Below are 27,608 nucleotides of genomic sequence, written 5' to 3'. Positions count from 1 at the left end.
TTCTAGGATGAAATACATACAGTAGATTTGCTCTTTGTCCATGGCGGTACTACAGAACCTCCTGGAAGTCCATGTGTTCTGGCTGTGTGTTTTACTCGATAAATTGTAAAAACCTTTTGGTATTGATACCTTGAATTTCAGAGCTATTCAAAGCAGTTTTAATATTCAAGACCCCCAAGTCTCAGAATTGATAGAAACTATAAAGAGAAAATACTGCAGGTTTAGACTTACCGGAGGGAAACAAGAGCTCCAGGTTTCTGTATCATCGCTGCTTGCACTTATGCTGACATTGCAGTTGTCAATCTGTGATGCGCTCAGCCCATGGGAGATCCTAGCATCCCTTAATTCTTCGTTCCGTTGTCTCTCCATGCTGGCCAGCATCTGTAGTTCAGATGGACTCAGTCTATTTGACTGGTAGTTTTTCCAGTCATACTCCTGTGAAATAAAATGGAAAAGTCAATAAAATAGACAGGATCATGGAACAGAATGTATGAATGAAACACACACTTTGGAGAATCTCTTTGAGAATCTTCAAGAAGCTGCAATACTAAAAGAGAAACCGATTAGTCAACAGATTTCTGTTATGAAGATCAAGCATATTTACACATAATGCCAGGAAGGAAGAAGAACACAAACATTGTTATGGACTGCAATTTGCACCCAGGGTGTTTGGTGAAGCTGCCGTTCCACTGCAATTAAAACCAGAAGAGGTTTTCAGAAACTCAAAAATCCAGCAGCTACAATCGCTTAAGCAGTAAATGCAAATCTTGAGATAAACCCAACCACATGGTTATCACAGTAACATAAACACCATCAACATAACATTTAGTTATTTGTCAAGCACAGCATAAAATTTCTCTGGAAAGCTACACATGCCAGCAGTAAGTTATAAAAATTATTTTGGTAACTTGCTAGTGTGTATATTTTAACATTAACATAACTATATTTTAATTTTTCTTTATACTCATTATTTTTTCCCTATGGAATCACGTCCATCACTCAGAAGCGACTTCTTGACACATATATACATAATCTGTCATTTCGTACAAGGTACAGGAAGATGACAGAAGTTGTTGGCACAGCTGCCACCCCCTTCTTTACCTCTGGCTTTTGAGGTCCAAGTTTCATTCCTGAATAATGTGGTTATTACTACCATTTTTAATCCTAAAATAATACATAATTCTTCTCTAGACCCTTACTGAATGCAAGTTCTTAGCTCAGTTACTACCAGTTATTTGTTCACTTCTCACAAAGCTTGCGATGTTACCTGTTCAGAATTGTTTGAATGTAGTTATACATGCGGAAAACTTTAATTATCAGCTATCTACATGCTTGCAATATCACCCAGAGGGCGGTACCTCTTTCTTAATTAAAAATCTTTGTACTTAATAATAGAGAACTCTATTAAAACATTAATAAAACATCGCAAGCAACCAGGTTCTTAAAGACGTAATTCTCAAAACAATGAACAGTGTTTCAGAATGGAAATAGAATAACTACATGCCCACAGCAAACAAAAAACCTCCAGTGTTGTCTCACTGTTGTTAACAATATTATGACAACACTTACTTTCTTGAAACTTGTGGGGACCTAGAATACTTCCTGTAAAAGTGCTCCAATAGGTACCCAAGAAAAGCTTTACATATGTATGTGGTCAGAAACAGGCCACATTGAAGTAGCTTATTATAGTAATTCTAAAATTATTGGAAACATTCTTAATAAAAAGTTAATAAGAATACATATTTGACTTTATTCTGTAAGCGCCAGGTGAACGTGTTTTCTAATATAAATGACTGTTAAAGAGGCAGTCAGTGGCACTCAGATTTGGTTTCAAACTGTGACCTAGTACAAAGAGAAGTATCAAAGAAGTCCAAGGAAAGACTTCTGGATGGGAAACTTTTATTACCTGATCAAATATGCCAGATATTTTCATCTTGTATTTTGTAGCAATAAAGTCTGTAACTCCTGATATTCTACACATCGATAATAGGCTTTGACCTTGCAAAAAATACTTCCAAGCAACAAATTATAGTATATGTGTGCAATACATTTACAACTACAAGTGCAGTATGGTAATAACCTTCCTGTCTAATTTAGCAATTTATTGAAAGGAGGAAAAATGATACCTCTTTCCCTTCATCTTTTAAAACAAAATATCACAAAGAAGTTGTAAAATATATCAAATGCTTTAAAAACTTGCAATTCACCTAGGTAGTCTATAGTTGTTCTACAGAACCAAGTTGATTGCTGCATTATAACACTGTTAGCAAAGTAATCAACATACCACTTCATTTGTTATGGACACATAGATTACAGTTCTGATTAGGAATAAATATAGTTGAATTTAAGTGGAACAGTTTTCCAAAACTGGAAAGAATGAGGAAACCAGGGAGGAACACTGTTCATCACAAAAATGTGAGTAGCTACTGGAGACTAGAAAAAACAAAATCCTATAGATAAAGCTAGGAGGGAAAGGGGATGCAAAATGGAAACGAATTTTATTATACAATTACAGATACATGGATATTAACACAGCTAATATCAGTATCGAGTGGGGTTCTCCTATCAGTAAAAGTTATTAAAACATTATCTTATTTCTTCCCCAAACCAAAAGAACACCTGCATCGCATTCTTCCACATTTTCTACGTAACTAGTGGTGGTTCTAACATCTTTTCCAGATAATAAATACATAGAACATATCCTGCTATTGGTAGGGTTTTCTTTTTTTTTTTAAATTGTCTTTAAGATCACCAGCCACTGATGTGTTTCATCACCATACGGTCTCAGCACTGCTGCTGATTTTCACGTGCATTATTGTATTTCACTCCCCTTGCTTCCCCCTAATCTGCTTCTTTCCCAAAGGAAACCAGTCTCCATGCCCTTCACGGACAAGGATGTTCTGTTTTTATCACTTTGTTCAATTACACATTTTTATCTATTAACTGCTGTGTTTTCTGTTTTATTTGGAGCAATATTTTGTGTGCCACAAAAAACTATCACTCTCACATTGAGTTCGGTAAATATTGTTAGGAAGAAATGTGAATATACCTGGATGAAAGACAGGATGTCTTATTTCATGCAAATAGGTATATCTAATATAGCTTCTCTATACAATCTAATAATTTAACCTCAAAGTAAAAATCACTTACACAAGTCTGTGTTGATATATATGAATTTTCTCTTGAGACTTTCTTGAGAGACTTTTTACTGACGGATCTTTTTAATTGACCAGAAACTCCTTCACATCTTTCAGTTTTTTCAGATCCATATGGAATTGCTTTAAAGAATTCGGATTTACTTCCAGTTGGAGAAAGAGAAAGGGTGGGCTTTAAGCTTCTCTGAGAGCTAGCAGAATCTGTTCTTCTCACAGTGGAGCTCTGTGGTTCGCACAAGACAGTCTCTTCAATGTTATGTTCGCTGTGTCCCTTATTCTTCCAGTATTCATTTCCCCATGATATCGTCTTCCATGGGATCTCTTTAAAAACCGCTGGATCAGATGGTCCTTGCCCGTTGTGGCCCATCTCGAGGTTCTCAGTACCCTGGATGAATTCACTGTTGTCATCCTAAGTTTAGGAAACAAAAGCAAGGAGAGAAAAATCCTCAATTTCTTCACTGAAGGCTCTGCTGATGAACTCACCTGCCACAGCCATACAGCCCTTGCAAACAGCAAGAGTTCTTGGGTTTGCTGCCTTGATAAGTTTAATTACATAAAGTCTCTGACAGGAATTTGAGCTGAAAGCAAAGGCATTCATATAATTACAAAATAAGTCACTTGATGGTGAATGGTCCCAAAAGAAGCAGGAAGTTTTATCCGTTACTGATATTTGACTCTGATAATTGGATAATAGCATTGAATTATTCCTCATCAACCGAGGCAAACTCCTCCATTGTCCAACCTTCCTCTGGGGCCTCAGCGGTATGGGGCTCCTCAGGACAGCCTCCAGCAGAGTAGACAGAGACAAAGGCGGCATTCAGTAATTCTGCCTTCTCCGTATCTTCTGTCACCAGGGTACCCACCTTGTTCATCAATGGGCCTGCATTGCCTCTGGTGTTAGTTTTACCTGCCACGTATTGGAAAGAGCTCTTCCTCTTGTCCTTGACCCCTCTTGTCAGGTTTAATTCTAGGCTTAGCTTTCCTAGTTGCCTTCTTACACCCTCTGACAACAGCCTTATATTCTCCCCAAGTGGCCAACCCCTCCTTCCATGAGCTCTAAACTCTCCTCTTCCACTTGAGCACACCCAGCAGTTCCCTGTTTAACCACGCAGGTCTCCTGGCTCCCTTCCTTGACTTCCTAGAGTGACCTTTTGGTGACTAATTAGTAACCACTAAAGGGAATTTATAAACACTTGCTGTTTTCAATTTGCAGGCAGAAACATTTCCTCCCCAAAAGCCAAAAGTGACATAAACTGTATAATTCTATTAATAGCACAGCTATTATTGTGCATGTCTTACTGATCTCAGTACCTGCAACAGTCAATGTTTGCTTATTTGAAATCTATCCTGATGCATAACCTGTCTCTTATAGCTTTTTGTAGCTAATACTGATTTTCCATAGATTTCATTAAAAAGTACATAATTCTGCTTTGCAGCTGCACTAACTGCAAATGTAGACTAGGACGAAACTGTGATTTAGCCCCTTTAGCTGTAATTTTTTTAAATTCATGATGCAGTGACACAAACCCAAAGAAAACTTTTGGAATTTTTGGACTTTTTAGCAGTCTGAGATATTTAAACTACAAAGATATGTTTTGGTTTTTTTTTTTTTAATTAAAATTAAGTTCTATTTATGTTTTCCAGGAGAAAGCCAATTTATGCTCACATGCAGCTATTGGAATTGTAGGCTGAGATGCCCATCTTATTTGATACAGGTCAAGAGCATGTACATTTGAATTTTAAAGAACGCTGTAATACAATGACAAGAAGACAATAATAGAGTGAAAACCTGGAACAATATACCTTACATGAGCATGTAAGATTAACATATATTTTTAAAAATATATTTCTTATAATTACCATCAGCAATTTGGTTTCTCAGAAATACAGGATATAGAGTATTTCTGTTAAGTTCAGTCCATCTTACTATTATGTAACTTGGTTTCATTTTCTCGGCTATGAGCAACAGATTAGAATGCTAAGAAACAGATTTTTGTAATTAAAAATGAAATACATTAGCACTATGACAAAAGTAGGAGTTACTGTAATAACATAATGCAACTATTCAGTGAATTGACAAATTGGTGTATTTTTATATAGTATCAGCTGATACATTTGTTAAAAAAACGTTTATTTTCTTTCATTTATTTTATTGCTGAAAGATTTCGACAGTGCAAAAGAGTTAAAGTTGGTGATGCTGAAACAGCTCAGACATGATACAAATCAGAAATACCAAGCAAGTGACAGTAAAAAGCTGAAATTTCTTAATTTGCTTTCAATGATGTTGATGAGCAAAACAGTCCCTGCCTACAGTTTGAAAAGGCAGAATGAAGCCTTATTTACTGCACTCTCGCTCAACCGTAAAGGGCTTGTATCTCACTCAAATCTATGATGCAGGCTGGCTTTCCTAAAAGCTTTTTTGTTGTAACTATACACCCCTCTGTTAGCAGAGGGGCTGACAGAGTTTGGTTTCTTTCGCCCACTTGTTACAGAGGGTACACCTGCATTTTCACTCCTGTCTCCAGACAGACAACACAACCTGACAAAGACAAATCTACCTGTAGGTATAGGGGGAAAAGATGATTTATCCCCTCTGTCTCGCTCGAAGACAGAATTTCATCCTAGAAATTTCAGGATGAAGGTGACTTTATCAAGAATTACATGTACAAAGTGGCCTACCTCTTCACTGCTGTCAGTTCCTTCAAAGTTATCTTCAATTTGGGTTTGCCCATGTACTCCGTTACTGTCTTGCTTCAAATCCAAAGGGAAAATGTAAGATTCTGGCGAGACGTTTGGAGACTTCCCATGAGGAGCTGATTGAGGGCTTGATGAAAACGTGAAAATCTCTTTCTTATTCGTTTGGTGATCACTGCTTTCCTTGCCGTGATGTTCAGAGGCGTTCTGTGGTGAGGTTAAATTACAGCAGGCTGAATCTTGAGTAGCTACAAACTGCTCACTCCTGTCCAACTGAACTCCTTCTGCAACACTTTCTGGGAACACCCACTCATCTGAAATGTACAATATTTATTTTAATGGCAAGTATGTAAATTATATGTTAACCTGATCACTCCTTTTCTCCAGAAGTTGTACAGTAAAATAAGCTTTTTTTAATATAGAGACATTCTGCTTATTGGATTTATACAACTGGAAGAGTGACGAGGATGCAACAAAAAAGACCAGGCTGTTTTCTAAGTGAGGCAAGGTTAATCAAAACATTTCCAGATCTCAGCTCAAAAAAATCCACAGGCTGTGATATGTGATATGCAAACCCGCAATTTGTAAATCTGAAACTATTTAGCTGTTAAGATTTGAAACTGTTGAACTGAATTTCATTCTAGGAAAATATTAATTTATTAAATCTGGCTATTGATCTTTTTCTATAGGCATTTTTTGTGGCTGACATTTTAAAAAAATAACCACACATAGTTGGCGGAAAGTTCATACTATTACAATCTACTGCTTCTTTATTGCTGAAATTCTTCACTTTCTTTTATGCCCAGAACTTATGGTTTAAATCTCAATTTCAAACTACAGCTCTGATGAAAAATAGTGTGACATGAAAAATGTATGAAGATCTCTGTTTCACCAGGTTTCCCTGAATACAGGCAGCGCTAATCTGCCAATTTTAAAACAAACAATAAACTACAGAAATGGATTTAAAGATTGAGTGCACCAGATAAACATGAAAAAGCCATTTTTATACTCTTATTGTTAACTTATATTTTACTCTTTGGAATGACGGTATAGAAAAAAAAATGTCAATTTGATTGATTAAAACCAATCTCAAATAGCATCTGAGAAAAGGAGAATTGCTCAGGTATGCAATACTCCCTTATCTTCATTAAAGGTAGTGTGGTGTGGATTATTCACTAGATCTCGAAACTTTCCGGCTCCATAAAACAAAGTTACCTTCAACTGTATTAAAAAAGCCTCAATAAAAAATACTAAAAACATAATAATAAAGTAGCGCTGCAGTAATAAAACGCTTGCTGTCAGAGAAGACAGTAAATTTACTGTGGTATTCTACTCTTCTTAGTTTTGTTAGAGATAATTATCACTTCAGGCAGACTCAGCAGCTTTGGGGGTGGGGAGAAGGGGGAAATCTGAACCATCATAAATGAAGGCAAAAGAAGGAAGAATGAGAACTCCAGGAGAAACAGTTGTCTTCTGACTGGCTTGCTGTGACTTTTCCCATTTACTGAAGAGAGTTAATAAAGCTACCAAGTTCCAGTTAATATCCTAAGCAGTAGTTTGTCCTAGGAACCAGTGAAAAGTAGGGATTTCACACATCTTTTACATTCACAGTTTGCACCTACTCGTTCCAGAAAAGACTATTTTTCAGTGTCTACATGAAGACTCACAAGTTTTCAAGTAAACTCTTTTTATGTTAGATAACCACAATGGTTTAAAACAATTCAGAAGATCATTGTCTACTCTACATAAAAAGTCTATTTCCTAATGTCTCTACTCAGATCAAAAGTACTTCATAAATACAAAGAACTACTGTGAATATTTAGCATCGGCATAGTATTCAGTCTGAATAGTCTGCTTTTTTAGTCTAAACTTCTCTATAAAGAACATCCTTTGTTTCCTGAGATGTTGAAGAAATACACCTGGGTTAGTAATAAGTTAAATGCAAATATCAGTTTGTATACCACAGTATTAATTCTTAATGAAATATACAGGGCGGGGAATGACAGAAAAGTTTAAGGTTTTAAGATGACATTTTATGCTACCTACAGAGCTCAGCAACTTCTGTAACCTGCAGTTAGTGGTGTATTTTGTTAATAGTCTACAAGTGAAAGATATGGAGTGTTTTGGACCAAATCAAATCCCATTATCTCTCCACCACAAACAACACTGGAATTTCTTTTTAACTCAGCATTTCCATGTCAATTGAAATGAACAATTCGGAGTATCTTAGCAAAATATGCAAATTACTATGTAATCACAACACTGCAGCAAACAAGATAAATGCAAGAATGATCACCTAAACATCTAATTAGCTCTTCTACATAGTCAGACTTATGCTAAAGCTTCTAATTGCAGCCTAACATTTTAATGAAGGTTTCAGCACTGCATAAATAAGATTGGCAAACTATAAACAATGCTCACCGATTTTATTTTTTAGCTTGCTTAAAAACAATTTATCTTGGTAAAGGTACTGAACATCTGCTACAGGAGACATGCTGATTTGAGGTCTACAATAAATCTAAAAGATACTATAAATAGCAGTGTCTAACCTCTAAGATAATAAGAGCAATCAATTATAAAAACTCCCTTCCCCCACTAAAATTTAAATTAATTTTTACTCAAGCTAATGGCAGAACAAGTGCAGCGCTGTCCCAAGCTCACCATAGGATACAGTTGCACAAGGCTCAAGAACATTAAATGTCTGGTGATGAGAGCAGTGTATGACAAAGCAAACCTGATATTACACAGAACCACAGAATGTCAGGGATTGGAAGGGACCTTGAAAGCTCATCCAGTCCAATCCCCCCATGGAGCAGGAACACCCAGATGAGGTTACACAGGAAGGTGTCCAGGTGGGTTTGAATGTCTACAGAGTAGGAGACTCCACAGCCCCCCTGGACAGCCTGTTCCAGTGTCTGTTACCTTCATTGAGAAGAAGTTTCTTCTCAAATTTAAGTGGAACCTCTTGTGTTCCAGTTTGAACCCATTACCCCTTGTCCTGTCATTGGTTCTCACCAAGAATAGCCTGGCTCCATCCTCATGACACTCACCCTTTATATATTTGTAAACATTAATGAGGTCACCCCTCAGTCTCCTCTTCTTCAAGCTAAAGAGCCCCATCTCCCTCAGCCTTTCCTCATAAGGGAGATGCTCCACTCCATCATCTTCATTGCCCTGCGCTGGACTCTGTCCAGCAGTTCCCTGTCCTTCTGGAACTGAGGGACCCAGAACTGGACACAATATTCCAGATGTGGTCTCACCAGGGCAGAGTAGAGGGGAAGGAGAACCTCCCTCAACCTACTAACCACTCCCCTTCTAATCCAGCCCAGGTACCATTGGCTTCCTGGCCACAAGGGCCCAGTGCTGGCTCATGGTCATCCTGCTGTCCACCAGGACCCCCAGGCCCCTTTCCCCTACGCTGCTCTCTAATAGGTCATTCCCCAGCTTATACTGGAACCTGGGGTTGTTCCTGCCCAGATGCAATACTCTATACCTGCCCTTGTTATATTTCATTAAATTTTTCCCTGCCCAACTCTCCAGCTTGTCCAGGTCTCTGATGGCAGCACAGCTTCCAGTGTCAGCCACTCCTCCCAGCTTGGTGTCATCAGCAAACTTGCTGACAGTCACTCTATTCCCTCATCCAAATCATTGATGAATATATTGAATAATACCGGCCCCAGCACTGCCCCCTGAGGCACTGCACTAGATCCAGGTCTCAACTGGACTCTGCCTCATTGACCACAACTCTCTGGCTTCTTCCCTTCAGCCAGTTCGCAGTCCACCCCACCATCTGGTCATCCAGACCTCACTCCCTCAGCTTAGCTGTGAGGATGCTGTGGGAGACTGTGTCAAATATGGATACCATAATTAATATCCTAAACTCTTATCTGGAACAAGTAAAAAATTTCTCATACATTTGATGTTTGGAGTCTTTAGCATTAAATTGAATAGGGATTTAAAGAACAAATTATTTTGAGTTCTTTCCCTTTAAACATGAAAGCATGCAATTTTTCTGTTTTTTTTTAGCTATTCACTGCTCTGGTACTCTGCCTAATCCTGTAAATCTTTATCAATGCTCAAAAGTAGTTCTGTTGCAGGGTGGTTGATTTCCATAATCCCCCACAACACAGACATTTATATTTTATGTGAACTGTTTGAGTCCCTCAAAATTTACAACAGATGCCCCTGTGTCACGCATAACTGAGATGTAAAATAACATAAAATTAGCACCATACCACTGGATATCTCCCATGTGTTTCTGGCTGCATTTTTTGGAGATAATCTTCTATGACTGTTCTTGTTTGCTGATGGCCCTTGTGGTGAGGTGAGCTGAAAATCTGGTTGTCCACTCTCAGAGGTTTTCTGAGTCTGAATTTCAGGGCCTGAAATACAACCCAGAAGCTTATGAAATGCCTGTGAACACTCATATTGTGTGCTTTTCTTACTTGACGCACGGAAAAAACAGCATATGGAGCATTGTCCTGGGATATAAACATCTTCCCAACAGCAGGGCAATCTTGTAGGGCAGCAGGGATATCACAGTCATAAGAGAGTAAAAATTCAACACGAGGTATAGAAGAAGTGCAAACCATATAAGTTACAAAAAGTTAGCTTGCAAAAGTCTGCAAAATCACTGAGAACCACTGGAATAGCCCAGTTATATCCACAGCATGAAGGAAGGAGGAATATGTGTTTAACCTGTGGCTGCTGCCAGCAGGTGCTGATCCCTGGCTCAAACACAATACAAATACCTGAAGCAAGAATAAGCATTTATTCCATCCCCTACAGAGGAACAAGCCATGATTTAATTTAAATGTCTTCAGTGATAAACAAGGTAGATAAAGGATTAGAAAAGCAGAAAATTAATCTTCCATTCTGAAGTCAGAACCATGCAAAAATCTGGGCAGTCTGGGAACTCCACATATTCTTTGCTTTATGCTCTTACCATTTGGACTTACACATCCAGTTGTCTGGTGAGTATTTCTTTTCCCTCCTTGATCTAAAGAACCATTGCATGGTGAGAACGATAGCTCCCATCTCTCCGTGTCTTCTGCAGATTCAGTTCCCTTTCCTGAATTCTGAAGTTGGCATGATCTATGGCTTTTGCTACTCCAGGTCTTTGTTACCTTGAAAGACATTATTTTCTTAATGAAAGACAAAAATGTAACAGCTTTCAAAATACTCAAAGGCAAACACACATTTTGAATTATGCTTATTTTTCAAATAAATGTTTCCAAATCTCTTTCTTTTTTAAAATATGATCTTTTCAGGAAACTTTATGATAGGTACAGTTCTGTGTGGTTCAGCCTTCTTACCTCTCTAGACACTTTTGTATTGACTCTTCTGTTTGAAGATGGAGGTGGCCCAAGGATCTTTGATCCAAATGCGATATGTGATACATCCCGAGTTTTACTGCTGTGTATATTGCCTTGTTCTCTATTAACCAAGCTACCTAAGTTAAGAAAAATAAGAGGTTTAAGGAAATATTACAGTACTTACAAAGAATAAGTATTAATACTTACATCAAATCAACTGAAATAAACCACTGCTGAACATCATAGATAAAAATTACATTCCTTTACAGCACAATCACTAGAAATAGGAAGAAATAGCAAAAGCACATTTTACAAAAGAGTGTCAATATAGAAGCGACAAACTTCTGGTCTATTACACAGATATATTTCTAAAGTCCTCACTTTAGACATTTATGTAAAAAGGAGCTATTTATAAACAACAACAACAAAAAATGGTTTGCATGATATCTTTAGAACTTCAATGAAAACTGAACTTGTGAGAGGGAAAACAACTCTAATTAATAAATAACATAATAAATAAATAATAACACAAGAAAACTGAAGCAAGACTCTCAAGGTATCACTCACAGCTCAGCGGAAAACTATTTATAATGCATTAGCCACCAAATATCATAATTTACTATACTAATAAGCACAGAAGCAGCCACTTTCTGTCATTACCTTCTTCCCTTTCTCCTGATGTGACATTTGGTTGCTGCTAACAGCTGCCATTTCACAACATTAGATGACCTGTCTTGGTTTAACATCCATTTCTTTAATTTGCTGACTATCTTGGGATGTTGTTAGCTCCAATTAGAAAAGCTGATTTGCATGAAAATCTCTGTTTACAAACACATTAATTGACTGCAATTAATTACCTACATCTACACATAACAGTGTGTTGATGGCATAATGAAATAATATGTGTAATTAAAAGTGGATGAGACTAAAAATAATTTGAGCTTTTGGTTATCTGCTAAACAAAGTTTAGCAGATAAAAAGAACATTTTCCAATTAAAATGTATGTAAACATACCAAAGCTTCCGTTTTCAAAAAGGTAAACTTCTGAAATTTGGAAAACATGTCTGGAAGAACACATTATGTTCATAAGATGAGACTGAAAATAAAGGTTAAACCTTGAACTGAAGGCGTTTTATTTTCATGCAGGTCAGGGATCTTATAATTAATTATTTTACTCTATATACATAATGGTTACAAATCTTTGTAGTCCAGACAGTAAAATCTCAGTCTTATTTTAAATTAACATTCATTTTTCTGTTTAGATACATCATTCATACTATTATATTCATCTAAGTTTTACAGTCCCTCATATTCTGACAACCCAGGCAAGAAGTCTTGATTTTAATACAGTCACTGAGAAACTGAATTCCAGAATTTCCTCTGCTATTTCGAAAACAGACGTAAAATCAAACTTCCCAACAGAACTTTGGCTTGACTGCTTGTAGGGCGATAATACTCTAAAAATATTACTTGCCCTTTAATATTACAAAATTGGTACTAGTGTGTAAAATAAAGTTGAATGTAATTTAAGTAAATGTACGATGGGTCTTACCCTAAGCAAGAATTTAAAACCTCTCCTATAAATTTCCGCTGCTGTAGGACACAGGCTGCCGTTACTCAAGAGGTATTAACATACCATGAGAGCAAAAGTCAACAACTTGAACAAGCATCAGCATGGTAGCTTAGTGACAATGATCAAATCTTCGAGTTTTAGGTTTTTTTGTTGTTGTTTTTTGTTTGTTTGTTTGGGGTTTTTTTTGAGTTTTTTTCATATACCAGTAAAAGCAGAAGAAAATAAGTTTAAAAAGTATTTTCGTAAATATTTCATATTATCAAGGTTGTTCCCAAAGAAATCCTTCATAAAAAGTTAATTTTTCTCTAGAGTGCTACACATTAAATACGATTTTGGGCTGTAATCATCTTGTCTTTTATACTGTTAAATTCACCAGTAGGTACCATTCCCTGTAATTTACCTTACTCATTTGGTCAATACTTTGCACAAGTATTTCCAGAGCATTTTGACAGAAATGGTGGAAATGGTCATTCCCTGAATTCAAACACTGAGGATGAGAATCCTCAAGCCTGAGAAAGCACTAAAGACAGTGGAATAAAAATGTAGCTTCCTTATCTACAGCACCACTTCTAACATCGCCTACGCTGGAGAAGATGTATTAGAAATGGATCCTTTAACTGATTCGCTTCTCCAGACCCACTTTGAAGCTACTTCAGACCTACTTCCTTCTCAAAAGATGTTCTAACTGCCCTGGTTTAGTATGATGAATCAATGACTCATAAAAGCTGGTACAGAGTAAGGGGAAAATGAAAAACTTTAGTAAGACATAGCAATTATTATATGGGTCAAATTAAAGGCTTAGTCTTGTGTCTTGTACAGAAGCCAATAACAATGTAAGAAAGGAGTAAAGATGATGCCTATAGTGAGATTTCACTGTGTGTTTTTCTAAGCTGTAGGAGTAAGAAGTTTATGTACTTCTTAAGTTTAAGCTGAAAATAACCATCGATTCAACATTTTATAATAAAAGAAGTTAAATTATCGGTTCTCCATGAAGGACATGAATCAGAGCATACAAAATATTCTCCTTTTAAAATCCATTATAACACTCTTGTTTTTTAAAGAAGTGCCTGTACATATTCCAGGATATTTACTATTGCAAGTGGATCTACAGAAACTGGATTTACACTACCAGGTTATTACTGGTTTTGTAACAACTGAACGGCCACACTTCAATTTACATTCAGAAGACATGCCTCAAATATTATTATAAATCCAATGTTTGAATTAGAATTCTTCAGGCTGCACACAGATCTCAAACTATAAAACAGACGTGTCTGTATGCTCATGATACTGCAGCTATGCAAGAGTTTTCATGTTTAAGCCACTGGAACTCTTAATGTGTACTTTTACAAAAAAAATCCATTATTTGTACACATACTGTATAGATCATATTCACAATATTTTCATACAACACACCTGTTTCTTGCGCCGTCACTGGATGTCTCCTGCATTTTATTTCTGGCTTGTGAATTTTAGTCAGGTTCAGCACTTGTGTAACTTGCGGCACGTCCGTATTTAGCCGGCAGGTTCGAGGAATAGCATCTGTGGGCTCACGTGGCATAAATGGAACACACGGATCTAGAATCAAAACACATGGGCTTTACTTCGCTCAGATGACATGATGAGATTAAATTCAACTGACATTATTTGTTAGATTATTTTACTTCAGTTCATATGGCGAGTCTGAACTTAATAGATTATGGTCATTTGAAAAATTTGCTGCAATTGGCCACATTTAAGACAATAAGTATGTAAATTCTGAAGTGATACTACATATTTTTTAGGCAAAGAAAATGGAATACATTTAAATTAAGAAATACCCACCAATGGCTGGAATAGTCATAATAAACCAGCTTCTTTCATCTAGCAAATGAACAAGCAGAACAGAATCACAAAATACATTTCCTTAATTTTTATTACAAATCAGCTTTAATTCTAATATTGATACCCTGATTTTCAGACAAAATGAACATCTGAAAATGGTATTGATATCAGAGAAGTCCCGTACATGCAAATAAAAAATTCACAAGCTTTAATTCCAAAGGTTGGACACCACTACGCTTTCAGGACAGACTAAAAAGCCATGAACTGATCTATTCTTGGGACATCAGGCACTAGTAGAACGTGATCTGATTGTCTCTGCCTTCCCTTTGATAACCAACATAGACTAAGTTTATGACAGTTCTTCTCTACAAAGACAGATATCCAGAGTCAGAACCATTGATGTTGTGATGCAAATTCATTCCAAATTTTAAATGACCTGAATATATTAAATTAATGAACATTAGCTTCTTTTCCAAGGATAAGAAAACATAACCCCCAAACGGAACACAAATAACGAATCAAGTTTTGAGATCCTAATAGAAAAAAATCAAGTCTCCCATGCTACATTTTATTTTTTCACCAAGCCAGTACATTATTTACCGCTGTAAGGCAATACTTAGTGATAAAAACCCCAACGTAACCTCAGGATTACTATAGAAAACAGAAACCAGGTATATATAAAGCTTGTATGCCCCAATGTCACAGGGCAGATAAATTCTTTCCTCTTCTATCTCAATGATCTCATATAGAAATAATTTCTTAGTATACATGGTTTCTCCTTTCGACTTGCTATCATTTTAAGAATGCAAAACATACTAAGAACGAACACCCACGTTGCACCTTGAAATCACTGTTTCTACCACCAAGGAGGCTTAAGCAGAGAACTTGACCCTCATTACAAGTTGCAATGTCATTGCAGTCAGTGGAACTCCACTAACTGGTCCGACCGTCTGAGAGGAAACAAGCTTTATCAAATCATGATTGTTAACTCAAAGTTCATTAATAATAACAAAAAAACTACTATTGCTTTTCTGTAATTGAGTGTGAAATATAGAGTTATTTTAATACAGCCAAACTTTGAGACTTGCCTAGATAAGGAAATGCGTAAGTATACAGAAAATACTAATGGCCACCAGCTGTGTAATAATCACAGAATTAATAATCCAGTAATTAAAGTGTGATATTCTACCATGTACACAGTTTATTAAAGCTTTCTATTCATTATGCTAACTACATTTTGGAATTTTGGAACGAATTTAACACATTTATGCACATTTCAAAATCTGTTTAGAATAGAAGGGAGAAAAGGAACCAACAGGAAAAAAGCCAACGAGGCCTCTCGCTGCAGTTTCTGCTGAGACTTCACCAGATTCTCTCTGTAGCCATTTTTTGAGTTAATATTCTTCCCAACCTTACCAACACACTCTCCCTTACTGGTTTAGGTTTTCCAAATGGAAGATACATTTTGTTAAATACACAATACTGCTAACTGTCCCTCCTTTGGAAACCAGAATTCTTTTTTCAGGTGTGCTCCTTCAAAAGCCACTAAACGAGAATCGGAACGAAATCGAAGCACAACTAGGCTGCCTCTAAAATAAGAAAGTGCCAGCTGTGCTTTTATAAATTCCTCCTCTATTACTGCAAATATCAGCAAGGAATGAAGTTCTCTCCCTTGGAAAATAATGACTCAGGATTATGATGCTAGTTATGAAACTTCTGACCAATATCCTGCTCTACTACAAATATAATCTCTCATTTTTCACCTCATCACCAATATTACTTTTCCAATGAACAAGGACACATTAGGATAAATGGACTAAAGATCACAGAAAGATGTTTATGATAGTGTCACAGCTCTGTTTTATTCAATAACGTTTTTTTATAGTTTTGCCTTGAATTATTTAAAGAAGAAAGCTTTCATCAGCTGCTGAGGTCCAAAATTAAGAAAACAAGCAGTAAATGCTGCTGAGTTGAGGTATTTATCTTGCCTTTCAGATACTCTCTTATTGGCCAAAACCCGATTTCTATCAGCATATTATACCCTCATTAACCCAAGCTCTCTACTTGATAAATCTTGCTAGAATGTCTTCAATAAAATACCTCCAAGGATATAAATGTTTAAAACAGAGGAGTACACATATATTTAATTAGTCACCTGAAGTTCAACACTATCAGATTTAATATGCTGTAATACCACTTCATTTTTCATGAAATCATGTAATCTTTCAAATTGCCAATCTGATGACTACGAAGCTTTTGATTTTATAATACGAACAGTTTTCATTAAGACTACATAGTAATTACAACACAGCACCTTCCTCAGCTGTATCTTGAGGCTTGGATTTTAAAGTGAAGATCTTTCTCAGTTTACAGTTAGCTGAAATAATAATTCCATCCAAAGACTGGAAGACAGCTCCTCCAAATATTTCACTGGTGAATGCTACCAAGTCAATACACATATTGCACCACTAGAAGAGAGAAACAATACTCTTTAATAAAACCCAAACACTAATCATTGCAGAAGAGTATTTGTGTATAGTTGCCTAGAAATGAAGACTGTGTAATAGTAGATTCTCACAGACTGCGATCATCAACACACAACTTTTTGATAATAAAATGATATTGCTGTATTCAGACTTAGAACGATTACTTATACAAACAAATTAGTACATATGACTTAGTGACTGCGAGCCCAAATGAGCTCTAGCATATCCACAGTATGTTTTGCAGCTATTTTGAGGTAATCTGTGAGAAAAGACATTTATTGAAGGTTTTCAGGGGGATGTGTGGTGAAAAGTTACTCAATATATGTTGTGGCTGGGGGTGGGAGAGAGGAACAGGGAGAAGCTGAGGCTATTGTTTTATTTTAATCAGTTTGACATATAAATTGTTTTATATATACCACCATCTGGAAGAACCTGAAACCTGTGCAAACAGCCATGAGCTACAGTCTACCTGCAGCTCCTATGAATGTGACTGAAGGTCAATACAGGAGAAGATACACATTAACAGGAACACTATAAAGTATGAGAGACACAGAGAACTTTATAAAGCCTGAACAGACAGAAATGACAGATAAACACATCACAAACAACATTAATCTAGGAAAATGGGAATGAACTCCTAATGTTAGAAGATGGGCAGAAGAGTAAGTAGGATTAAGCGGTTCTGATACCATCCAGTAAAGGGTCATTCACATGGACCCTGCAGTGGCATGAGTTGAATTCTAAAGCAAGCAGTAATTTCAACAGGTCTATAAGCTTACATAAAACATTTGTGATAAAAAAATCGTGCTCAACCACAGTTCAAGGAATATTCCCAAAGTACCTACTATATTGCGCTTGATCGTAAACAGAGGAATTTTTGCATGCAGAGGGGTTACAGACAACTCCTTGTGGACTGTTGATAAATACAATCTTCTTTTAATATTTCCTAAATCAGTTATCCTATAAAAGAAAAAGCAAGAGAGAACGGAACAGATCTTTGTCAATTCAATAACCAAGTATCTTTGAGTGAACACAAAAAGAGTATTCATATGCAGAACCTTTATGTCAGTGACAGCAAATATAGAATTTAAGAATTACTACTTTTACAAGATGAGTAATAAGATCTCTTGCTCAAATTCAAACTTGGTGGCTATAGTCCTACATATAAAAAATCACTTTACATGCTAATTTTATTTCGAGAGTCTACACTCTTTACTGGATTTCCATAGCCCTTCAGACTAGGAAAGAATTCAATTCGTACGCACTGAGAACCCAATAGGCCAATAGTCACACTTGTTTCTGCCTCTTAAGCTTGTGCTATCTTGGGACACGCTGTCACCTGCTAACTAGAAAACATTATTTGATTTCTTTTCCTAAAAAGGCCTCTGTCATTTTATAAAGACTCTTTCTCAGCTTAAAAACAGCCACAAGACATTGTTGTCCATTTAACTTCCAGAGCACATTATCTTCAAATGTGAATTATAACACAAGTTTTATACTTCTCCCTCCTGAAAATTATCAGGTGCCTTAGCAATAGAAAGGCCATTAGTAAATGTACAGCTCAGTTACATTCTGAAATGCAACACAAACTACATTCATTTAGATAAAAATACACACATTTATATCAAAATCTCTCATATAAGTCTAAAATAAGCTGTTTCGTGTGATGCTATGTATGCCACAAAAAGCAGCAAACCATAGATACAAAGTTATGATCACACCTAAAGAAGTTTAACATTTATTTCAGTAAAGAAATTTAAAGCAAAAATATTTATATTCTACAGGTGAAAGTAGGTGAAGCATTTGAAGAACAGGCAAAATTGGTCTTAAAATTCTGTAAAATAATTTATTTCCTTGCAGAAGATCATTATTTGAGAGCTGCTGTAACTTTCAGACTTCCCAGCTACTTTGCTTCTTGGAAAATAAAACTAAAACAAGTGTCTTATGAAACTTTTTCTGAACTAATTCTGACAAAGGGAGTTTGAATGTTACAACTCAGTTGTAAGCTGACTCAAGAGTACTTGTGGTGAAACTCAACCATTGTTTTTGTTATCAGAAACACAACCTATGTTAAACCTACAAAGGCAAGAAACACCTGCAGCACACATTTGATTTTCAAAGATGCATTAAAAAACAACAACAACAAAAATCTATGTAGGAGTTAATGTATTTTTATTATGTGTGTGCTCGAGTATTTATATCGAAGGGTCAGACATGTGATAGAAAAGTAATGAGACTATGTTGAGAAAAATGAGGTAGTCAACAGGAAAAATCAACCTCATTTATAATAATATTCCTGTGATCAGCAGGTGCACAACTCTCCCAGCTATGGTCATTAACAGCATTCATTTCACACTTAACATCTACATTTACAAAGCATTTGAAAGTAAAATTACCTTCCAATTCAATTTTCAATTTTATTTTATACCTTCAACTTTGATTGACTATTCTCCTCACAATGGTAACTATAGTGACATTGCAAGTAAATGGCAGCAGCTACCCAGGAGTACAGACAAACTCATCTTCTTGGATTACCTATTCACTTTGCTTCTGTATGTGCAAGAATTTATAACCATTTGTTAATGTTCAATTCAAGGCTTAAAATGAACTTAGAAAAAATGACGCTGGACTATTGAAGGGATGCTTCATTTATCAGGCTCACTTGTTCTTAAAATGAAAGTGTTTTTCTCCTCATAAATGACCTAAACTGGAAGTTTACCAAACACGAAAGCAGGTATTTCATTGATGTTGCTAAGCAAAGAGAAAGTCCTATACAATTTATTATTAATAGAAATCTCTCTGCATCCCGATCAAAATCCAGATAGAATCATCTGCTAAAGCTTTACTACTAGTATGTTGGTATATTATAGTACTTAGCAATTGTAATGACATCAAAACTTCTCTTGTTCTGCTCCAAGCAGCTCACAACCTCTGCAGGCTACTTAGACCCTAAGACTTTATGTACTGGACAGATTTAGATACCACACCAGTTTTCTGGTTTAACTCTAGCAGGATATTACGGGGTTTATTTTTTTAACTTTTTCCCAAGATACTGCAAAAGAGATTATCATCAAAATAATTGAAGATAACATTCATATTCTTTAGCCACCTGGATCTCCAGGCGTAAGCAATTTCTCAGTGTTTCAGGATGATTTTTCAGCCCCAACGTTGTCCTTTCTTTCTTCCTTCCTCACCTTGGGAAATGTGTCCACTGACAAACTTTGAACCTATAGCTTTTAACAGAAGGTGGGGATTTCTTTGTTACAAAATTGAGAAACTTATTCTGACTTCTCCCCTTCAATAACTGAAGAAATGAGAAATTACAGCTATAAAACACCCCAGGGAAAAAAAAAATCCAACAAAATAGCCTCTGCAAATGACACATTAAACACAGGCTACAAGCATTGAAGGAAAGGAGAGTTCAATGTCTGAGAATGTTCTGGGTGGAGCACATATTCAGTTCTTCAGATACATTTTGGTACCCATCTGTATCTGTTCAACCAACACCAAGAATCACAAATTCCTTGATTGATACCTTTCAAAAGTAGAAGCAGAGCAAAGGTTTTTATAGAGACATAGATGGGTGGCAAGTACCCAAAAGAACCCAACTCAATACGACACTATAGAAAATCTGGATTCCTGTCCCTGTCACTAAGTCTCTGCCATCTGTCTACAAAATGCCTACGAGAAGTACATCTATGTACTTGATTTCTGTTCACTGCGTGACATATTCTGTTTGTTTATCCCTTGAAGATTTTCTCAATGTTCAGATTCCAAAACCATGGTAGAAATTCAGCATGCCACAGTGGAATATATAATGTTACCAACATGCTGCAGGTCACAAAAGCCCCGTAACACAAACCACTGAGACTAAAATACCTGCATGGATTGTTATAAATCCACAGAAGAATTTTAATACATGACTCAATTCACACTAGCATATTCCTTGTTAAAATAACAAAATATTCCAAGATGACTCTATTTACATGAAGGTACAGAAGATAACAAAACTACCCAGCAACATTAAATAAACTACCCAGCAACATTAAATAACACACCATCCTAAATTCATGAAATAGATTATTCACATCATAATGAATGCTATTTCTCTACTACAGTATAGCTGGAATGCTATTTTCTCAGCATCTCATTTTGTTCTCTTTGACTTAAACCTACAAGAGTTGTTTCCCCTTCCTCCCAGAACTAGGACCTTCAGACAATCAAGAAAAGCTGACACCTGCGGGTACAGATGAATGCAAAGTCACAGAAAGACAAACAAAAATACAAATCTGAATTAACTTTACTTAGTTTAATTGCATATCATCCAACCTATCATTTTCCTGCAGGGTTTTTGACGGCATATTTCTCTTGTTAATCCAAATCTTCAGTGTTCCAGTGGCTACAAAGCTGAGCTGGTCACATACAGCTGGTGCTACCGGGGGGGAATGGTGTCCAAAGACTGACAATTGCCCAAGTTTAAAACTGTATTAAATCATTTCACATCAAACTAATGTAAAACAGGTCTGTTTCAACTGGATGTCTTTCATTACAGCATGGACATAATTATACCAATTGAGCATTCCAAATTGATCAAGCTTTTTACCATTTGTTTGGTTGCTTTTTTCTCTCCCCTGATTATTAGAATATATATTTATTTTTGCCCTGAACCAAAGGGTCCTGGAATAGTTATTTATAAATTGTATAGTTATTTATAAATTGTTTATGAATTTTCAGGACACCCTTACGAGCCTAGATTTTCATGTTTGATAAATTCATGTCCTATTTTTTCAAATTTTTCATCAACTTCATGTGTGATTTTTAGAGCTTGTTCTGTCTTCAAAGGAATGTCACTATTTAAAACATCCAAAAAATAATGATCTCATTAGCTTAATTACTTCTTATTGACTTGATAAGTCACTATACTTTAATGCAAAATCTGCCACTGCAATTAATGGCTGCAATCAGACATGCAATTTACATTAAGTGTTTGAGGAAATTTAATGCGTCTTACAGTAACTCAGCAGAGAAGTCTTGTCCCAGTGGCACAAGAATCTGAAGTGTCAGAAATTGCTGGATCAGTCCCACTAGAAACAAGGAGAAAAATGAAATACATGTGCTATGTGCGTGCAGATACACAGTTCACCATCAAGCATTTCAATTGTGTGCCATCCAGATAAGCTCCTGCGACACTATTTCCCAATGTTCACACAACATATGAACGCGAGAAAAACCTGAAGAAAACCAATTCAAACTGCAATAAAAGTGTTGGTTTAAAAGTCCCTTATGTGGCTTTGGTGGAATTCTCATGAAAATAAAAGGATTTTTTTTTTTTAAATTACAATTCTACATTCTGTTCCAAGAGTATGTAGACACCAAATATCCCATAGGAACTATAAAATAAAGTAATGTTTTCCTATCAAGATTATCTTACAGTTGTATGAAAGTTGCTCTCACATTTGTGACAATGTGCAGCTTACTAAACAACTTCAAAAAAAACCCCTGGGTAAAAATGCAATCCAGATCATTATAACAATATTCAGTGGAGGCTTCTGATATTAGAACAGTAACAAAGGAGCTCAACTGAGGGAACAAACTCAAGAAATCTTTCAGAATTTAGGGAAAATAGGTAGTATGTTACTTTTGATACATTTTACTTTAATTTTTGATACATAAAAGTAAAAACTAAAATGAGAAAGGGGACAGAAACTATTCCACATTCTGTAATGCCAATAGAATTACTGGCTTCAAGTGCTGGATGGAGTCAGAAGTGATTTGCCAGCCATCCGTCTGCTGCTAAAAAGTGAGTGAAAAACCACTTTGCTAATGCTGAATTGCACGCAAAGTAAGGGAGAATAATGTAAGCTCTGCATTCCAATAGAAAACCGACTTAATAATCTGAACAGCATCGCAGACATTTAATTCTTTGATACTTACAAGTTTGTCTAGTTTCCTTTGGCAGCTGCATTTTGTTGATTTGACTGCTCCCTTCAAGTACAAAAACAAAGCCCTTTACTTCTTTATCATATTCCTACAAAAAGGAACAGCAAACAAACATAAGCATCCTGATGGAACTCTTCTCACAGCCAACCCTGCTACTAACATGCAAAACTACTTGTTTGTTTTTAAAAATCACAGATGACGGGTGGCACTGCATGTATGACAGTAGTTGAAATATGATGGTAATAACATAATCCATAGAAATACGTCATTTACTTATATATTTAAGGAGTCCTGACAAACAGGACTCGTGATCCTATGGGCTCAGCCTAATCCATCGGTTATCAGAACAGCAAAATTACTTCCTAAATATCTGAACTATAAAATTATGCTGTGACCAAGCCAGTCTGCAAGCAGGCGTAAGAACTAATTTAGTCTGTCATAAAGGCAGAACTGCAAGCGAGAACTCCTCTGCCAGGTCAAAGCCCTCATTACCATCTAATTTAAAGCTTCATTCACATTTTTCTGTTTTATATTTGAAGTTTTATAAGTTTCTTTAAAAACTTACTTTCCGTATAGCTGATGGGCTGCCAAAAATCTTCCATTTTGCTCCTGGGTTCTTGCCTTGAGCACTGAATATTTCAACAAATGGGGCACCCTATGATAAAATGGTTTAAAGATACATGATCCAACCACATGTTCAGCCCAGAACCACCAACAGTTGAGGCGAGTCCATAAGAACAATCCCTCCTCACATCAGGCAGTTACCACAGTAGCATTATCAATCAGTCAGATGGCAGAATATTAATAACAGTTTCTAGACTAAAACAATATAGCAATCCATACAGTCAATATTTGACTTTATTACAGGATCAGAACATAAGGCTGAAGGAATACCATGGAATATGTTAATTATTTTGTTTGTAATGTCATTCTCTAAAAAGCAAAATTATTGTAAAAATTCTAACGACATGCTGGTGATTAGTAAATTATATTTGCGTATGGTTTATTTCTACAGCTCACCAAATGAAGCCAGTTTTAAAGCATACTGAAAAAAACGTATTGCATATTGGATGTTTTGTCTGATTTCCTATGCAAATAAAATATACACAATTTGTCTACATCTGTGCATATGTTTGGCTCTGTCTACACATGTGAGCATGTCAAAGACACCTCCCAGTAACTTTCCTACGAGTTATCAAATTGCAACCTGATTTGACCAGTTTGTGAAACCACAAACACTTTCTATATTTCTGAGCCAACTGAAGCGGCTTCACAGATCAGATCTTACCCATCTCACCATAAAGAGCTAAGGACTGTACTCATGCTGCAGCCGTCATAAGCATCATCAAATTAATACTGGGAAAAGATTATGAATGCCCCTTCCAGGTGAAAACTCCTTAGACAGAACATCCCAGAGTCTAACCACAGGCTCTCGGGGAGGCAGATTTATCATCTCTGCTTAGGGAATTATTTGCTTCAATATTTTTCACATTCGTTGTCACAAAAAATGTGACAGCTGATGTATTCAGCCTGTAGTTTGATAAGAATCTTTTTGAGTAGCATGGTTGACCTAATCCATCCTTACAACTCTACCACTCCCTTCTCATTCCTCCTCCCCTGCACTCCCCGGTTCTCTTTATGCTCAGCTGCCCAAACTATTGTAAACAAGTCAGAATGAGGAAGAGGGGCGAGCAGCCTTGCCGGCAAAATAAATGCTCTTCAAAGTATGTTTTCAGAGAACATCAACGCTGCACTGTATATGAATTAGGTGTTTTCCTCTGCCCAGTCATGTTGCTAATCCCAGCTACTAGATTTACTGAGTTCTCGGGAGATTCAAAATGGCATTACATAAACCACACTTATTTAATAGTTTTTAAATTTATAATGGATTTTAAAAAAATACAGCATACTATCAGTTTGAAAGTTACCTGACATATTTAACGACTAAAGGATCAAGCTCTCAGAAAGTTAAAAGGGATTCTCAACTGCAGAGTTATATGTGCTTGTGGCAAATCTTAACAAAACAATTGGCTTTTTATCGCATATTTACAAGTACATTTTCTCAATAATTCAGTGCTCGAGTAGGACCTGATTTGAGGTTAAACTAACTGAACGCGACACAGAAAACTACCAGAGATGACGGAAGAGAATGCTGAACACACACTGATAGGAGCAGCTGAGCGAAGTCACTCAGTGCCGCAGTGGACGGGCTGGATCTCCCGGGTGCTCCAGAGGCAACAAGAAGCTGTGAAATGTCACCATCAGTCAGAGGGGACTATGGGACATCTTTTGGGGAGCACAAGCCTGCAAAGCCAACAGCACCCAGGCAGCAGTATCAGAAATAGCATATAAAGCTGAGATAGACCAGGTAACAGCATCAGAAACACCAGTTTTGGGTACTGATGTAGCACATCTGGCAGCTGGGGTGGGCTGCTCTCTCGGGAGGGGATCGGTGCGGAGAAAGGGATGTGAATGATGTGACCAGCATTGTCACAACCCTGTGCTGGACCAAGAGAACAAACCAACCCCCTTTCTGATTATACTTCCCAAGTTGGGGTGGGAGCAGCCAGGTTGAGTTCCCCACCCAACAATAAAGACAAAAAGCCATTGGTAACAGCACGCTGGTGTCCATTCTAGACCTGACAGCATCAGCATCTACCTGCTGTTCCATAACATTTACATTAAAATACCGAATAATGAAACAGTTCAAAACGTTTCTGTACCTGGATTTTCTGCCCCCCGGAATAAGCCATTTTAATTGAGTTCTCTCAGAGGTGAAACGAAAGAGGGCAAAAAATAAAACTATTTCTGTTTTACCTGATATTGATTTTTGAACATTTTCCAGCTTTCCCAGGCAAAAAATAACTTCAGCTTCTCAATCAGTAAGGACACTTACAGACTACACTGGAAAAAAAAAAACACAGATAAAAAACTTTATATAGGATTGGACAATAAAAAAAGCTTATAATGAAACCCCAACCATATTTCAAAAGATAAGAATACCATTACAAAATACTTTTTATGAGTATAGACTGTATATCAGCTGCATCAGAGTGCTATCACAAAGGAATTAGGATCAAAAAAATGTAAACACTGACACTGTCTTGGAAACATTCTCTTTATGCATCAAGTACTCAGCGCTGCCTTTTCTTATATTCAAAGTAAAATTACTAATTTTATGTCAGTCCTTATTTTTAACAATGAAGGTTTCCTCATTCCTTAAAAATGCTTGAGAATAATCTTTAATACACATTTTTTATTATCCTTTGTTATTGAGCGCCCACTGGAAAACATTCGACTCCATTAAAGAGCAGCTTAACATTTAATATAGAAAAAGAGAAACATATGGAACAGCTGCAATAGAAACCACTCCATCTAGAGACACTTGGCAGAGACTTCTTAGACAAATTATCTTCTTTCACATGCAGCATTCTTCTTTAGGATGATAAGACTCAAACCAAGCACTTCAGTTATTGGAGGGCTGCTTAAGTCAATGTGAATTAAGAGATGTCTGAAGCTGGAGAATCAGAACAGTAAGAAGTGAAGTGACTGATACAGGAAGCCTCGCACATCCCTTCGATCCTGCTCAGTGTCTGCAGTTTCACCCAAATTTAACAGAAAGTGAAGGGGCCCTGAACATAGAAGGCAGTTGTCGATCTCCAAAGACAGGTAGAACCAGAATAGGGGACAACGTTCACCTGCCCTGTGAAAACAGAGTGCTCATCAACTCAGCAAAAATCCTTTCACAAGACTGTGTCTCACATTTATATAATATACTTTATGTTCGGCGCTTCAGTTCAGGCACAGACCCCTTTTAATTACTGGATGTTTTTGAACCTGAAACCGTTTTGTTAAATATAAGTGTGGCTGCTCATAGAGAACAGTTTAATTCCCACAATCAGAAAGGGACAGAAAGTTTAACAAAATTTACAAAAAGATATATGGCTGTGAATGAACTAGAAATTCATTTACCTTATGCATGAGTTCATAAAGGATTAGAGCAGCAGCCTATTTTAAAAAGCATATAATCATTCATTGAGGAAAACTTGATGAAATCTGTTGATGTTTAACCATAATTATTTTAATCAGCAACAATTAAATTAAGTCTAAAAGTTGTCTGTAAATAAAATTAAAAAGTAAAAAATTCAGATATTAGAAATTTATCCCATGCTGCTCCCAGAAACACTAGTTCATTTTATATCTTTTGGTTATAAGGAAAATGAAACTTAGGAACCATAGCGTTGGTAACAGTCTTGTGCTGACTATAATTACACTACATATTTTGGAACAAACGTTTAGTGTGTAGTAAGTAGAGGCCAAGTTTCACCTTCACTACCATACCAACTTTCAGGTTGGAAAGGTTAAATCCACTTAACAAGGTCGACAGCTACTGGATTTGCAGAGACGGCCATAGTCAGAATTACACATAAGACACAGAAAGTAATACTTTGTTTTCTTCACTGTTTTCTCATGAAGTCCACCAGACTTTGCTAAGAGTCAGCCCGCTAACAGCAAATCACACCAGGCTTTGAAGGAAGATACCAACAGCTCCAACTGAAAACACAGGCTTAGTGTCAGTCAAGGACAAACCATCAAGAACGTAGGTCATAAAGTTAAGCAA

The 27,608-nt window shown here is 36.5% G+C and overlaps 1 protein-coding gene across 1 annotated transcript in view; it reads right to left on the bottom strand.

Moving 5' to 3' along the window:
* CFAP20DC (CFAP20 domain containing) overlaps positions 1-26,036 on the bottom strand; it is a gene marked incomplete at its 3' end in the record, with an annotated part of 42,742 nt that extends 16,706 nt beyond the window's left edge. The window contains exons 1-13 of the mRNA XM_080350643.1: positions 25,805-26,036; positions 23,553-23,642; positions 22,982-23,075; positions 22,059-22,131; positions 17,893-18,007; positions 16,876-17,029; positions 14,154-14,315; positions 11,165-11,301; positions 10,795-10,975; positions 10,085-10,231; positions 5,835-6,163; positions 3,151-3,564; positions 232-435 (exon numbers count right to left, since the gene is read on the bottom strand). Of these exons, the coding sequence (XP_080206769.1) occupies positions 232-435; positions 3,151-3,564; positions 5,835-6,163; positions 10,085-10,231; positions 10,795-10,975; positions 11,165-11,301; positions 14,154-14,315; positions 16,876-17,029; positions 17,893-18,007; positions 22,059-22,131; positions 22,982-23,075; positions 23,553-23,642; positions 25,805-25,825 (2,121 nt within the window). The 5' untranslated portion in view covers positions 25,826-26,036. The remainder of the gene's footprint in view (positions 1-231; positions 436-3,150; positions 3,565-5,834; positions 6,164-10,084; positions 10,232-10,794; positions 10,976-11,164; positions 11,302-14,153; positions 14,316-16,875; positions 17,030-17,892; positions 18,008-22,058; positions 22,132-22,981; positions 23,076-23,552; positions 23,643-25,804) is intronic.
* Positions 26,037-27,608: the final 1,572 nt, after the last annotated feature.

This window comes from Nesoenas mayeri, assembly GCF_963082525.1.
Source record: "Nesoenas mayeri genome assembly, chromosome: 10".
Taxonomy (NCBI): domain Eukaryota; kingdom Metazoa; phylum Chordata; class Aves; order Columbiformes; family Columbidae; genus Nesoenas; species Nesoenas mayeri.
This window is presented reverse-complemented; position numbering and strand designations above follow the sequence as displayed.